General features: G+C 26.9%; 1 protein-coding gene across 1 annotated transcript; it reads left to right on the top strand.

Annotated features, from left to right (window-relative positions):
- The first annotated feature begins 2,815 nt into the window (after positions 1–2,815).
- On the top strand, positions 2,816–13,786 carry LOC127278783 (pro-resilin-like). Its single transcript, XM_051300661.1, has 4 exons — positions 2,816–2,994; positions 5,172–5,351; positions 12,549–12,849; positions 13,283–13,786. The coding sequence occupies exons 1-4, from the start codon at positions 2,974–2,976 to the stop codon at positions 13,465–13,467; spliced, it is 687 nt and encodes a 228-aa protein (XP_051156618.1). The 5' UTR covers positions 2,816–2,973; the 3' UTR covers positions 13,468–13,786.
- Positions 13,787–16,574: the final 2,788 nt, after the last annotated feature.

Below are 16,574 nucleotides of genomic sequence, written 5' to 3'. Positions count from 1 at the left end.
AGTGGATATATCACTCCTGACTAAGACGAGGGGAAACTTATCCGATTTGTAAACTGTCGACTGCCACCTGGTAAAGTTTTAATTGACCTTAACTTATAAGATGCGAATCGTGAAGCCATCTTTGGTATCCATACCCCCTCGACATTTTCATATTAATTTCTATAATTATTCCTAGACGAAATTAGTATCTAGAGAGAGAGAGAGAGAGAGAGAGAGAGAGAGAGAGAGAGAGAGAGAGAGAGAAAACGGTGGCATCTACGTCGTTTAGTTTCTAGTTTATAACTAATATGTTATAAAATAAAAAATGGCTTCTGACAAAATCAAAACTAATATATCACAAATTTAAAAAAAAAATAAAGAACTAATTAAAAGTTATTTAATAATAATTATATTTTTAAGAAGTCGATTATTATACGGGTAATAAAATAATATAAATTATAATAATTTAAAAAAAAATAGTTCATTATTGTAAAAATAAATTTTAAAGCCCTTTGTTAATTTTTAAGTATAGATTAATAAAGAATAATAATTATGTACCTGTACTAATTAAATAAAAAAAAACTTTTTTTATTAATTTACAATTTAAATGTGTAATAAAAAAAAAAAAAATTTAAACGAAACATCTTGAAATTTATTTAGAATAATTTTATGAACGATAAGAAATAGGGAAGTTGTAAAAAGTGAAAGCATTTCGTTGATGATTCAAACTCGCACTTGATGCTATTTGCTTCACACCAATCTTTTAGTGTGGAACGTGAAAAAATTAGCTCTGAGCAAGTTGGAATCTAAGATAGCATCTGAATTGAAATTTGACTCTATTTACTTGCAATTATACGCAAATTTCACAAGTCTTATATATATGGTGTATTATACATACATTTCGCAAGGAATGACCACATGGGAAGATATATAATGGCCATAAGATTTTGTAAATTTTGCGAAAATATTACAAAATACTTTCTTGAAAAATTTATTTTGATTTAAACTTTCCTTTCCTTTCCTTTTTTTTGGAGGGGAATTAAAATGTTTTAAAAAGGGGAGGATTTCAAATGATATACAAACAAGAGAATTATATGATATCATCGCATTTAAAAAAAAAATATGATGTAAAACGATAGACGTTTAGAAAGTTGAATTTAAACCAATTTTGTGATTACGTAAAAGACATTATTATTTCGTAAAATTGTGAGGGGGAAAAAAGTACTTACCATTAAGAAGAGTCGCGTCAGGATATCATCCTCTCTTAGTTATCTGTAACAAAAAAGGAAAAAAAAAAAAAAATTAATAATGTACTTGTAGAGAAGGAAAAAAAAAATTAATGGAGAAAATAATAAATTTCAGAGAAATTTATCATAAACGTATCATTGTGAATATATTATATAATAAATACAAACTAAATATAAAAAAAAACAAAAAAAAATTTATAGTATTTAAATAAGTATTCAAATGATAGAAAAATTTCTTTACTATTTTTTTAACATGAAATTTTATTATAAAAATATTGCTTTCTGTATTCAAAAACAAAAAATAAATTAGTAATTTATTAAATGTTTAATGTATTTTTATTCTTTAGTGTTAATTTAGTCTTTAGTTCTTTTTTTCTTTTTTTTCCATTAGTGTAGTAAATTAAAAAAAATTTATAAACCAAAAAAAATGAAGTTTAGAACTTTAGACACATAACAAATGATTATTATCAATCGTTTATATCTCTCAATCTTCTACGATGATTTTTTGTAAGTTCTTTTTTTTTTGAAGAAATTTTCTAAAACATGTTTTTTTTCTAAATAAGTAAGTAATTTAATTAAACTTATAAACATTAAACATGAGGAAATACTATATTTCAAGAATAATTGATAAATCGTAATCAATTTTAAAAATCCAGTTTAGTCGATTACTGTTGATTTTTAATCGATTATAATCGATTTTACCACATCGATTGCAATCGATTTTCTTATATAAATAATCGATCTATTATAATTGATTTTTACTACATAAATAATTATAATCGATTAAAATCGATTTTTATCACATGAATAATCGATTATAATCAATTTCTACCACATAATCGATCGATTAATCGATAATCGATAATTTTCATTGTCAATGCACATCCTTAAAAATAAATATATATATATGTCAATATTTTCTCAATTTCAGAATAAATTTTGCTGTTAAAAATAATTAAAAATTGAAAAAAAGAAAATAATTCAAATGAATTTAAAAAAAAAAATAAATCGTAATCTTTTTATTTTTCAAATAAATTTTCAATAAAATTGACATTGTGACACAGTGCATGTGATGTTGCGTGAACGCATTTTGCTCTTGATTCACTTCAACCCCTTTGGTGTGTATTGCATTAACTGCCGATTTCACACCCATACAAATACGAATACACTTTGGACTATGCTCTCTCTCTCTCTCACTCACTCGAGAGGCAACCGAACATAGTTTAATTAAGCCTCAATTACCTAATTAGTCCGCTCGAAAAAGGCGTGCAGAGCACAAAATTATCCCACGACGTGAGGTAATCAGCTTTCTCTGTTAGCGCGCATTTTAGATGCTCCCTCACATTATATGCCTTCTTTTCAATCCAAAAATCGCGTCAAGAATAAAACAATGGGGAATAAAGCGTAGGCTTTCCGCGTGGTGCGTATATTATATATATATATATATATATACTTATATATGTATGCCTTGGTGAATTGCAATCGTTTCGAATGTACTTACTGGCTTCCGCACCTCCCTCGCCATCCACACGATCTTCTTCATGATCCCAACCATATCTGTATAGTTCACCTACTACCAGATATTCTCACACAGGAAGTCGAGCCGCTGCGCAAGTTAACTCGCTCCTATATAAGAAACAACGAAGGTCTTGAGAATCACTACATTTCAGCCTCCGTATTCGTTCTCATATTGTATATCTATAGTGTGACACGGTCAATCATCTTCAGACAAAAAAAAAAAAAAAAAATGGATAATCTCATACAAAAGGTAAGGAACCCTTCTCTGCAAAAAAAAAAAGTACGTCTCTCCAATTTCATCCCCCAATAACTAACCATCATCCCCTGTTATATACAATTTCGCAATTTCATCCCCCCAATTTATCATCTCATCCGATTGAGGAAATCAAATTTTATTTCAAAACACAAAATTGATCTTGTTCCAATTTTCAAAATTCATCATTTTTTTTTTTTTTTTTGCTTTTATTCTTAATCATTATTTACTTACTTTATTATTTTTTTCCATTTTTTATTTTCCTAACTGAAAAAAATTATTCCCATTCGCATTGAAAATTTATTTCCATTTGATTTTCAAGTTTTTTTTTTATTTAACAAAAAAATTATTTATTTCTCAAAAATTCACAACGTACTTTTTTTTTGGAAGAGTTTCCTTTGTGGTGATAGATTGTGTATAATTACCGACCACGTAAAAATTGAGTGTATAATTGAAAAAAATAAAACTACACGTGAAAAGTGATGTATGATAAGTGAAATTTGTGATTATATAATAAATTGTGTGAATAAATTGGATAAGCATTTTAATGGGAAAAAAAAATAGTATTGAGAGAAAATAATTTTCCCAAATTCCAATTCATATTTGTGTGATCTTTGCAAAATGTCTTAGTGTGCATATTATATAAACGTCAATAGACTTTACTTCACGAGGTGAGGGGGGGGGGAAGGGTGACTTTGAGATCGCCTTTACCCTTTCGAAGCCACTTCTCTCTCCTAATTACTCGCTCTAAGGACCTTCTTCTCTGGTCTTCAAAACTTCTTCATAGTTGGAATTCTATTAGCATTTTTTTTTTTTTCATTAACTTCTGTTAAAAAAAAATTAAGGGGCGAAAAAACAAACTTCTACAATTTTGCTTTTTTTTCTAAAAAAAAACCAAGATTAGAAATCTTTTTCAAAAGAAAGTAATATGAAAGGAAATATATAATTATAAAAGTTAATTTTTAAAACTTTTTTTCCGTGATTATATATATTTATTGAAAATAATAAAACTATTTAAGAAATATTATAATAGTTTATATTTTCATATTACTTAAATTAAAAAAAAAATTTTAACAAAAAATATATATAAATTGATTCTACTATTGATAAATTGAAATGGAAACGAATAATAATTAAGAAGACAAAGCGATGTGTACTAAAAAGAGAGGTATAAAAAAAAAATCCACCGTACGTGACATAAAAATCCCTTCAAATTAGAATTACGAGAACCAGTTATCGAGAATTGAAACGAATACTGCGTTGCGTAAAGTAATTCAACATCAATCTGTTTAGAAATTTGTGTGCGTTAGCACAACCCTCAATGGCAGTTTTACACACACACACACACACATGGATATATTTCTGTAACTCACAGACAAACAGTAATGCTATTGTTTAACTACTGAAAACATTTCGAACGAAGCGGAAATTTATTCCTCAATTAAACTGACATCACCTTTATATATATACTAGATTACAAACAAAAAAAAACCTATACAACTCAAGTTGGCAGTATTTTACCACATAATTAGCACTCTCTTTGCACTGTACATTATACAAATTAATAAAAACACTTTTCAAACAATTAAAGTTTATTGAAATTTCATTATTTCAAATTTGTTAATGAATTTAAAATGAAATTTTACCAGTTTATTATGAAATAAGAAAAAAATATTCTTTTTTCTATTATAACATTTCTTTTTAAATCAAGTAATAAAAAAAAAATCGAGTATTTAATAATTAAAAATTTTCAATATTTTATATACATTTCGCAATATAATCAATGTACACGGTCCAAATATGGTTAATAATTCAAACAGTAAATTTCATTTGCATTTTCCTCTTATCATTTCAATTTCATTATTTATCTTCCGTTCGAATCTGGGATCACTTTTAATCATTTAAAAATGCAGTAAATATTTTTACTCCAATATTATTTGTTTACATTCACAATAATTATTATATGCGCACATTTTTTTTTTATAATTATTTAATCATTTTACTAATTACATAAAATTGAAAATAAATTACAAAGTCAAAAGAAAATAGTTCATGTTATATTAGTAACAGAAAATAAAAATTGTAAATTAATAAAAAAAATTAATTTTTCGTGTTCTAAAATTAATATTTTCTAATAAAAATTGTTGGATTGTAATTAAAAAATAATTTTTCAGATTATATTGTCATTGGTGGTAAATGTGGGTTTAGTTTACTGTGAACCACCCTTAAATAACCAATACGGAGTACCTGGCAACTACGCAGGAGGAGGTAATGGTCATGGAACGCTAACAAACAGTTACGGTACTCCTATTGGTGGCGGTCACGATGAGAATCAAGATTACATCGACAATCAGGTAACAGCGGTAATTAGATTCGATGTATATCAAACTCGCAATCTGTCGTGAATCCCTAATCTGTCGAGAACAATTGCACAATCTATAAATCCGAACAAACATAATTAGCTAATTAGATGTAAAATCAAAATAAAATTACATCAATATGTTGAAAATAATTTACGAAAATTGAAAATAAAAAATATTACAAAAATAAATAAAAAAAAAAAAAAAACCAAAACTATTAAAGTCAAAATTTAAAAGTCGCAAAAGAATAGAAATTTTTTGGCAATAAAATTTCCCACGTAGAAAAATTAACATTACTAACGTTACTAATATTACTAATGTTACTAACGTTAGTACCTATAAAAAAAAAATAAGAAAATGTTTCTAAATTGTATTTTTGCAGAAACTTGTCGAAAATCGACCACCAGGAAGTATTTAATGTTCTTACCCGCACTTTTTATAATTTTCATTTCTATTATCACTTCTACTTTTTTATTTTCATTACCGTTTCCACTTTCACTTTTTCTAATTCTCATTCGCACTTCCACTCTTTCTAATTCTCATTTCCACTTTCACTTCCACTTTTTTATTTTCATTACCACTTCCACTCTTTCTAATTCTCATTTTCACTTTCACTTTTTTATTTTCATTTCCACTTTTTCTAATTTTTATTCCCACTTCCCTTTCTCTAATTTTCATTCCAACTTCTACTCCCATTTTCTCCACTTCTAATTTTCATTAGCTGTTGCCATTTCGATTAAAACTTTTTCTAATTTCCATTTACACAACCATTTCCACTTTTTTTAATTACCATGGATGGAAATTAGAAAAAGTGAAAGTGATAATAAAAATTTGAAAAATTAGGAATGAAAGTGGGAGTGAAAATATAAAAAAGTTATAATGAAAATAAAAAAGTGGAAGATGAAATGGGAATGAAAATTGGAACAAGTGGAAGTGAAAGTGTGAATGAGAATTAGAAAAAGTGGAAGTGGAAATGGGAATAAAAATTAGAAAAAGTGGAAGTGAAGTGGGAATAAGAATTAGAAAGAGTAGAAGTGAGAATGGAAGTGCGAATGAGAATTAGAAAAAGTAGAAGTGGAAATGGGAATGAAAATTATAAAAAGTTTAAGTGGAAGTGAAAGTGAAAGTGGTAATGGAAAAGTTTCTGTGAAAATATATTTTAGAAACTCTTAATTTTTTTATAAGTACTAACGTTAGTAACATTAGTAATATTAGTAACATAAGTAACGTTAGTAACGTTAATTTTTTCACCTGGGTTTTGAAAATTGCATTATTTCGTCAGGTAGAAACCCCTTATAATTATGCAAATAAAAATGAATTTATCAGAGCGAGATCAGTAATATGCGAAACGTTTTGGATCTATCGTGGAAGAGTGAAGAAAGATAAGCGTAATTTCCTTTTCTTTACCTTTGCTTTTAGGAGTGCATAAGCAGCACCTAATTATTATCTCTGCATTTAATATCCATAACCATTAAAAGCACAAAATGGCAACATGAATACAGTTAACGTAACGATAATTATAATAGCAAACGATCAATAGCGAGCAAAGTTACTCCACTTTCCTTTTCAGTCACTCTAATGAGGTTTTACCCTACATACATATATATAAACTTGATATACTTGTTGAGAGTATTATCCCAAATCAACTATTTCAATAAGAATGACGAGCAAAAAGTATCTATATATATATAGAACTATATAACAAGCTGCACCTAATAACAAACTCAACTGACGTAATATCGTAAAGAGTTCTCATCTCTCCAGGATTCTGGAGCACGTCTTTTAATCAGTGGCTAAAGGTTGCAATAAAGTGTCCTGTATGTGAGATACTTTCTCCTCCGTATATGAGATCACATCCAGATATATCCAATTTTTTTTTATTATTATATATATATATACATTTTGTAAACATTGTTTAATCACAGAAAAACCATTTTGTTTCATCATATAGAGACAATTTTGTCCTTTCATTAACGAACATAATTAGGGAGTGCCTGCTAATTAGACACCTCAACAATTCATAAAATCCACTAATATTATTCTCGTTTCATTATATTTATAATTAACATTTTTTTAATCAATATTAATTTAAAAAAAAACTAATTAAAGTGAAAATTTTAATTAATGCAAAAATTCGCAAATCTGATTTCGATCTGAATGAAATAGAAAATTGACCGGGGCCACGTACGAAAAAACTTTTTGCAATTTAAAAAAAAAAATATTTTGATAATAAAATATAAAAAAAACTTTCATTTATTATATTGCAAAAATATCTCTCTTCTTTTTTTGCAGCTTCTTTTAAAACTAATGAGAGAAATAATGTATAAAGTTTCATCTAGTTTAATCTCTCTAATTATATGAACTTTTCTGTAAATATTGTCGAGAGTAGAAAACATAAAAATTTCCCGTTATACTTTTAAGGAAAAAAAAAAAAAAAAAAAAATGGGGTGGGGAAAAACAAAAGATAATCCGACATTGTTATTACGATACTGCAAATAGGACAAATCTTAGCAACCACAAACACTAGACGCGACAAACATTTATTGCCCGGTCGCGGCTAATCGTTCGGGGAATCTAAATGCTCACATTATGCAAGAATGTGCACTTGTATGCATCTCGTTTCACGAGCAAATGAGATGGGGCTAGATTTAATCGTACTCTCTAAGAGAGTGCACCCTCTTTCCTAGAACTCTGTTTCTTTGCCCTTCTTCTTCTTCTTCTTCTTCTACTACTTCTTTTTCTACTTTTTTTTAATTCTTTTTTTTTCTTTCTTTCTTTTTTTTTCCTTTTCTCTGCCAAACGATTTCCGTAATTTTTTTCTCCCAGAAAAAGGTCAGGACGTTTTATTTAATTAGCTGTCGGTACCTGGCAATCGAATCGTCAAAAGCAGAACGTATATATATATATATATATATATATATATATAATACGAACAACGCCTTGTACAAATATATATAGAGAGACGTGAATTTAAATTAAATTTTCATTAAACTCGACAACAACGAAAAAAGTGTTTCGAATTCTAGAGCATATAAAACTTCTTTTGCATTTTATATAAGAATTTTTATAATTATTATAATTTTTAAATGAAAATTGCTTTCAAAAATTTATTGCAAGCTTTTCATAAATTAAAAATAAATTTTAATTACAACGCACTTGGAAAGATTCCCCGGAAAGTAATTCCGTCGGAATTCCATCGGAGTTCCAAAGAATTTCCGATGGTATTCCGACGGAATTCTGACGGAATTCCAACGGAATTAGAACTCTAAAAATTTTGAAAAAAATTAATTGGAATTCCGTCGGTATCACATCGGTAATTCTTTGGAACTCCGATGGAATTCCGACGGAATTACTCTGGAAGTTCCGGCGGAATTCTGATAGAACCTCCACGGGGCACTTTCCGGGGAATCTTTCCAAGTGGGAATAAATTAGTTTTTTATCACTAATATATTATTTTTAAAAAAAAATCGATGCTTTTAAAGTGATTGGAAAATAAAATAAAAAGCAGGATATAAAAACAAAAAGAAAAAAATGTAATATTTTATAAACAATTTTTTCGAAAAATTTTAAGATAATTAAAATTATATATTCCATTATGTGAATGTAAATATGAGGGTTCTTTTTTAGTTTCTTTTTTTTTTTTGTCGTGGAAAATTATTTATCTCCAAATAAATCAGAAGGAACTTTTACTAAAATTAAACATTTATTTTCCTTTTTTGATTTTAAGACTAAATTTTTTTTGTTTATTTTAACTACAAGATAAAAAAAAATGAATAACCAATAAAATTTCGTTAGAATTTTTATAAAAATTAAAAAACGCCACATTGTGGATTTCCTAATTAGGGCCACATTAGGCACAGTGTTTCATTTCCTAATAGGGCAGCCTGATCCGGCCCCGATTTGGGCCCTGGCAAAATTTCTACACGGTTCTCAATATACCGTCGGACTGGCTGCGCATGATTCGAGATGGATCCTGTCAATAGTATAAAAAAAACGAATGATTCAATAGAAAACGTTAAATTAAATTCATTAGCTTCTTTTTTTGTTTTTCTTAGAAGTAGATTGCTCTTTGATTTCTGGCGAGTGATGTAATTTGTTCGAATGGCGCATTGCCTTGCGAAAGTCAAGAAATCTCTTCTTCCCGGTCCCTCGACTCTAGTCAATCACCTATCACGTATCAAAAACCGGGAACGAAGTGCATCTAAATCATTAATCCAATTAAGCTATGTAATAAGAGGGGTTTATAATAGCGTGGAAGACATTAATTTGTATCCTCCTGTTGAGATATTCAACCATGATGAGATTGCTTATAAGCGCGGTATTATTTCAAAGTCGCCAAAGCACTAAATATATCTCTTTCTCTCTTTATAACTTTCAGTTTCATATATTATCCAATTTGTTCTGTGCGTCTAATTGTTCTAGATGGACACATCCTGTTTGAAGGTGAAAAATATATGTAAGTAGGTCAAAAGAAGTAAATTCGTTACGCTATTATGGAAAATAAAAAGAAATCAAGAGAAATTAAATTAAAAAATATTATAATTAAAATTAAAAAGAAAAAGTAACGCGATTAATTTTTCGCTATGGTATTCATTTTTCGAACGTGAAGCACATCAATGTTCTTTTGGACCAATAAAAATTTTATATCCACGAGCAAGTTTTATCACCGAATACCTTATATATACACCTCTGTCTGTCGTAAAGTGGTGCAATGTAGATGCACTCTTTTCTGCAAAGAATGCTATTATCTCAGTTATATGACTCAAGAAAAAGGAGAGGCGCATATCCTATCTTTTAAGTTAATAAACAGGTGAATTTAAAGAGCCGTTTGGTCAAAAAAAAATTTATTTCATTACAAAAAAAAAAAGGTTTATTAAATCCTATTTTTGACAATTTTTTTTTTTCTTGGAAAAGAATAGAATTTTTAATAAACAATAAAAATCTTTGGTTACAGAAAGAGAAGTATTTTCTAATCAAAGATGAAAAATAGGAAATTTTTAGAATTTTATGTATACATTCATTCACCGAAAAAAATAAGTTCTTAATTTTAGAGGATTCCTCTTTTTTTGACGCATTTTTTCCTCTTATATATGAGCACTAAAGTATTCATATCTAATTGAGAGGATTTTCCTCTTCTATATTTTGAGAGGAATTATCTCAAATACAGAGATATTCATCTTGTTAAGGAATAATCTCAAATAAAGAGATATTCATACTACGTTAAGTTCAGAAATGTCAATCTTCTTTATTTAATTAGAAGAAATTATATGGGTTAGTTCATTCTTTAGAACTTGGATTTATTTATTTATAGGAAAGAAATCATTTTAGAGAACGAAACATGTCAAAAACACGATTTTCTATTTAATAAAAAATACTAAAATTTTTTAGTTTATGAAAAATACTTTTAACTTAGGTTAATTTTAAAATAAAATGAATAGTATGTAAGTGAAAAAGTTTATGAATTATTTAAATAATAATTTTTATTTACTTCCTTTCAAAAAATCGAAAAAGTAATTTATAAACATTCCTACAAATAAAAATATGGAAGAGAAAAATTCATTCTTATTTTTATTTATAGAAAAATGAATATATTTTTAAAATAATATTTATAGATTATGATGCTGAAAAAATTTAATTCTAACTGGAATATTACAAAATTCTAATCATAGAAAGAATAGGAGTTAAACACATTGACATTAATTTATTACAAAGCTGTAGTACGCAACGTTTATGATAAACGATTTTTGAAGAAAAAATTTTTTAAAATGAAAAATTCTATAATTTTTTGCCTAAAAAATATTTCTTGTAGTTTTCATTAATCAGCAAATTATAAAAAAAATATTTTTTAGGCAAAAAATTATAGAATTTTTATTTTAAAAAATTATTTCTTAAGTATTTCTTAAGTACTTCAGCTTCGTAATTTATTATAATAACATTATTGATTATAAGTAATTAATATTATTTTCAAAATTACAGATGTAATTTGTTAGTCCCACTTTACATAGAAGGTTTCTTAGTGGGATGTCGATTATTTATTTTTTAACTGTCAGTTTTCGAACAGTTTGAAGGTGTGCGTAAAAAAACAAAAAACTATATTTCTAGAGGAATAATCTCAATTATAGAAAAAAAATCTCAATTGAAAAAGAATACTTCGACGCCTCCCGTTGATAAGATGCCCGTTCATTTTTTGTCAGAATAATAAAATACCAACTCGAGCTCAGTTCAATATAAAGCTAGTTCAATTGTCAAAATAATAAAAGGCTAACTCAGTTTCCGTATAATATAATCCTATCTCGCATTAAATTCGAATTCAAGTTTTTGTAAATTAAAAAAGAAGTTTAAGTCGATCAGAATATTAATTCATACCTTTTAATGATTAATTAGTGATTAATAATTATTAATAAAATAAGAAATAGAATAAAAAACAAATAATAAAATAAATGAAAATAAAAAATATTATTAAAAAAGAAAAAAATTAATTTAGCCTTGAATTATTTATTACTAATATTATTTTTTTTATTAATTTTTTTATTTTGTTAATCATTAATTAATCATTACAAAATAATATTTTACAAAATAATATTACAAAATAATATTTTGTAATGATTAATTAATGATTAACAAAATAAAAAAATTAATAAAAACAAGAATATTAGTAATAAATAATTCAAGGCTAAATTAATTTTTTTCTTTTTTAATAATATTTTTTATTTTCATTTATTTTATTATTTGCTTTTTATTATATTTCTTATTTTATTAATAATTATTAATCACTAATTAATCATTAAAAAGTATGAATTAATATTCTGATCGACTTAAACTTCTTTTTTAATTTACAAAAACTTGAATTCTAATTTAATGCTAGATAGGATTATATTATACGGAAACTGAGTTAGCCTTTTATTATTTTGACAAATGAACGGGCATCTTATCAACGGGAGGCGTCAACTTTCAATCGAAAAAGAAAGATTAAAAGTAATCATCTAACCAAAATGTTCTTAAATAAAAAAAAAATCCTCTATTTTTTAGATGAATATTCATATATATTGAAAATAAAATGTAAAAGTAAATGTTGAAAGGAATATTTTCTTCTTATTTTAAGATTTTATTTTTTTCGGTGTTATAGTAAATCAAAAAGAATGTAAATTATTTCGTTATAAATCGAAAATTAATGAAACTTTGCCTTTGCAGCCAAAATCTTACGAGTTTGGATATGCAGTAAAGGACGTAGCAACCGGAAATGACTTCGGGCGAAGAGAGACCAGTGATGGTGAAACAGTACGAGGGGAATATAGGGTTCAACTTCCGGATGGAAGAACGCAAATAGTGACGTACAGTGCGGATTGGCGAACTGGTTTTCATGCCGATGTTCGATATGAGGGTGTTGCAACATACCCTGACCAATACAACACAAACAATAATGGCTATAATAACAACGACCCCTCTGGATACAATTTTCCTGGCAACAACATTGACGCCAGTTATAACACAGGTATCACTCCATTTTAGCTAATAGTACTCAAAAGCTCTTTTCAGTTAATGATCAATCAATTTCATAGTCAACTAAATCGCAATCTGTTTTAGACATCATTTCCCATTTTATCCATTAGAATTAACAAAAAAAAATATATATATATATTTCTTTTGTCCAATAATTGTAAATGTTCACGAGAGGGCAATTTTCCAAGTCGTCAAGAGTTGAAAATTAAGTGGATTACTATATATATATATACATATTAAGTTGTGATGTTTCTCTGCAAACAAGAACACACAAAGTTTAATGCATTGAGACAATGGAAATTTCCGGTTTTCGACTGCCTCTATTGTTGAAACTTTATCGAGTGTATGTGTGGCTTTGATACAAGATCTAGGCAACCAAAACACCTCGGGAAAGCTTGACAAGGACGAAGTGATGCATGTTTCAGGTAACAATGCGGGTTACAACAATTACCAGAACGGAGGCGGAAATTATAATGCTGGACCCAACTATAATTATCAGTACGGCTCCAACTCGGTGGACAACAATTACAACAGCTATGCCGGATATTCGAGTAATTCCTTTGGATCGGGAAGCCCGACACCTACATATGGAACACCAGCTTACCATTAAACGCGATGGGATACATATATATATATATATATATATATAATTATAATCAAAAAACTATAACTAATTTTATGAAATGGAGAAAAAAAAATTACAAAATTTTTTTAATCAATTATCTCAGTTTGTGATAATTTTTAATTCTGTTTACCATATTGCCAAAGAAGACAGAATCAATTTCCCTTTTTATCTGGGAATATTTTTTTTTATAAAATTCTTTTTATTTCAAAATGAAATTTTAAATAAAAATATTCAATTTTGTATAGAAAAATTATTGTTTATAAAGTTACCAGAAAACATACATATCCAAACAAATGCAGTCTTGTAGATAATATAAATATATTTTTATTATAAATGTAATGTAATATTTTCTGTAAGTTTAGAATGTAAGTTTTGTAACACTTGATTTAAGGCTCCTGTACATGTAATCATTAAATCATCTTTGATATATATAATTTCCTTTTTCTTCTATAAAGTTTATAGTTTTTTTTTTGTATATTATTCCTATTGTATTATTCGATAACTAACAAAAATGAATGTAACTAAACATTCTTGTAGGAATATTTTCATTTAAAAACTATAATTAGTTTTTTTTTTGTAATTCCAATTTCATTTCTCTGCTTTATATCTCTAATTTCATATATTTACCGTGTGTACTATAACTGCAATTTGATATATTACTCTATAATTCCAATTTTATATTATTTTACAACCATAAATTCTAATTTTATATTGAAATAATACACATATTTTTTATAGAACAAATAATTATATTTACTTTTTCAAAATATTATTTTGTACTATTGTTATATTTTTAGTATTATTTTTTATTTATTTATATTTTTAATGGACTTAATTTAATGTTAAATTAAATTAATTAGATATTTATAAATTATATTAATTAAATTTAATGCCTAATGTTAAATGTGAATTTTGTATAACTTTTCAACATTTCGAATTGGATATTTGAGAAGCAATCAAGAAAAGCTGCAGAACACTAAGTGCTTACGTACAAAGAAAAAAAAAAATCTGGAATAGAATTCCTCCTCCCCTCTATTTAGGAACTATTTGGATATATACATAGGTTGCAGACACACATTCAGAGAAGATAAAACACAGTGTGTATGATCTGCACTCACCGGCAGACACACCGAATCGCTACTTTCTCCAATGTACGAGAAAAAAAAAATATATTGAGTCACGTAATACCAACGTCTACGGGATGTTCCTCGCAAAACATCATACAATGATAATATCTGAGCGTGAGAATCAAGTGAATTACATACACATATATTTTATTACAAGTATATAACACAATTTTTAATTTACCGAAATATATTTCACTTTTTTTTGTATCAATTTTCTTTTTTTTTTTTTTTTTTTTTGAAAACGATTTTAAAGGACAGAAAATTTTAAATAATAACACAAGAATACACGGTTTTGGACCCGAGCAACGAAGACCCTAAAGTAAATTTTAACGCTGAATTCGAATTCACATTCCGTTTTTTTACTACACGTCAGGTTTTTGAGATAATTGCAATTTTAAATTTTTGATGCCATTAACAAAATTTTTATTGTTAATTAAACTATATTACTTATAAAAAAAAATCATAACTTTGTTCAAGGTTTCTGGGATCGCTGATTACAAATATGAATTCAGATTTTTAAAATTTAAAATGGCGGATTTAATATGGCGGACAGAAATTTAAAAATTGATCGGATTTGCTTGAAACACCTAACTTAAGGGTTTTTGAAGTCGCTGATGACGAATCTGACTTTAGATTTTTAAAATTTTAAATCGAGGATCCAATTTAATGGATGAAAAAATTAAAAATTAATTGGACTTGCTTAAAACTTGTTACTTGGGGGGTTTTTGAGATTGCTGATTACGAATTTGACATCACACTTTTAAACGAGTTTTAAGCAAATCCGATCAATTTTAAAAATTTTTTCCTCCATATTGGATCCGCCATTTTGAATTTTTGAAATCTGATGGCAAATTCGTAATCAGCGACCTCAAAAACCTCCCGAGTAACAAGTTTCAAGCAAATCCAACTAATTTTTATTTTTGTCATGCGTCCAATATTGGTCCAAAAGTTGACCCGAATTTGTAAACCTGTGATAATTACTATTTGATTTTGTATATTTTTACTAATCTTTTTGTAAAAAATAATTAAAAATTAGTAGAAATTTTTACTAATTTAAATATATATATATATATATATTTTATAATATGTGTATGTGTGGAGAAAAGCGATGAGTAATCTAAATAAATAGCAGTAAAAGCTAAACAAACGAAACTTTCAGTGAATATAAACAACTTAAGGGTAACACTTTCGGTTCAGTAAGTACAGAAGTTATACTCCCGCAGTGAAAACAATTCTCAAATAGTCGTTTCAAGAGAACAATTAAACATTTCAATTAGACGCATCAAAATTTAATTATTTCAATTAGATGCACATTGATTCAGAATTGCTTCTTTATTGTCTATAATTAAATTGCGGTCGTTTATTTTGGTATCGAATAATTAATTTCTCTCCTCTTCACATATTTCAAGTTTGATTGCCCCAAAAAGACGTATGATGGTGATAAATTGTTACCATTAAAAGATAAGATTTATTTACACTAATTTCGATACTTAAGTTTATATTAAGCTTTTTTTTTAATAAAATTCAAAAAAAAAAAAATGTCAAAGGAATATATTTAAAAAAAAAGGAGAGGGAATCTAATATAGTTAAGTCTGAAATAAGTTTCTTTGCATTTTATTTTTATTGCCGCATCTTGAGATAGAGTGACGGATGCACAGCTCGTTATTGCATTATTGCATAAATCTCATAACTTCCTAACATCATTATTTCTGGCACAAATTTAATAACTTGCTGGCACAGATAACAAGGGAGCAAGTAATCTTTAAGTCATTGAAGGTCTTCCTTGAGGAAAATTTACTTATTTTATTATTTTTTTTTTCTTTTTTTCGCTCAGATTTTATCAGTATGATGTATTCTAAGGAAGTATATTCTATAAAAATTCAGACAGAATTATAATATTTTGTGTGTCAATCTTTTAGATTGTATAAAAAATAGAAAAATAGATAGGTAAATAAATGTATCTCA

The sequence above is a fragment of the Leptopilina boulardi genome, unplaced genomic scaffold (assembly GCF_019393585.1).
Source record: "Leptopilina boulardi isolate dan_hultmark-lab unplaced genomic scaffold, ZJU_Lbou_2.1 LbouV2_211, whole genome shotgun sequence".
Lineage (NCBI taxonomy): Eukaryota > Metazoa > Arthropoda > Insecta > Hymenoptera > Figitidae > Leptopilina > Leptopilina boulardi.
This window is presented reverse-complemented; position numbering and strand designations above follow the sequence as displayed.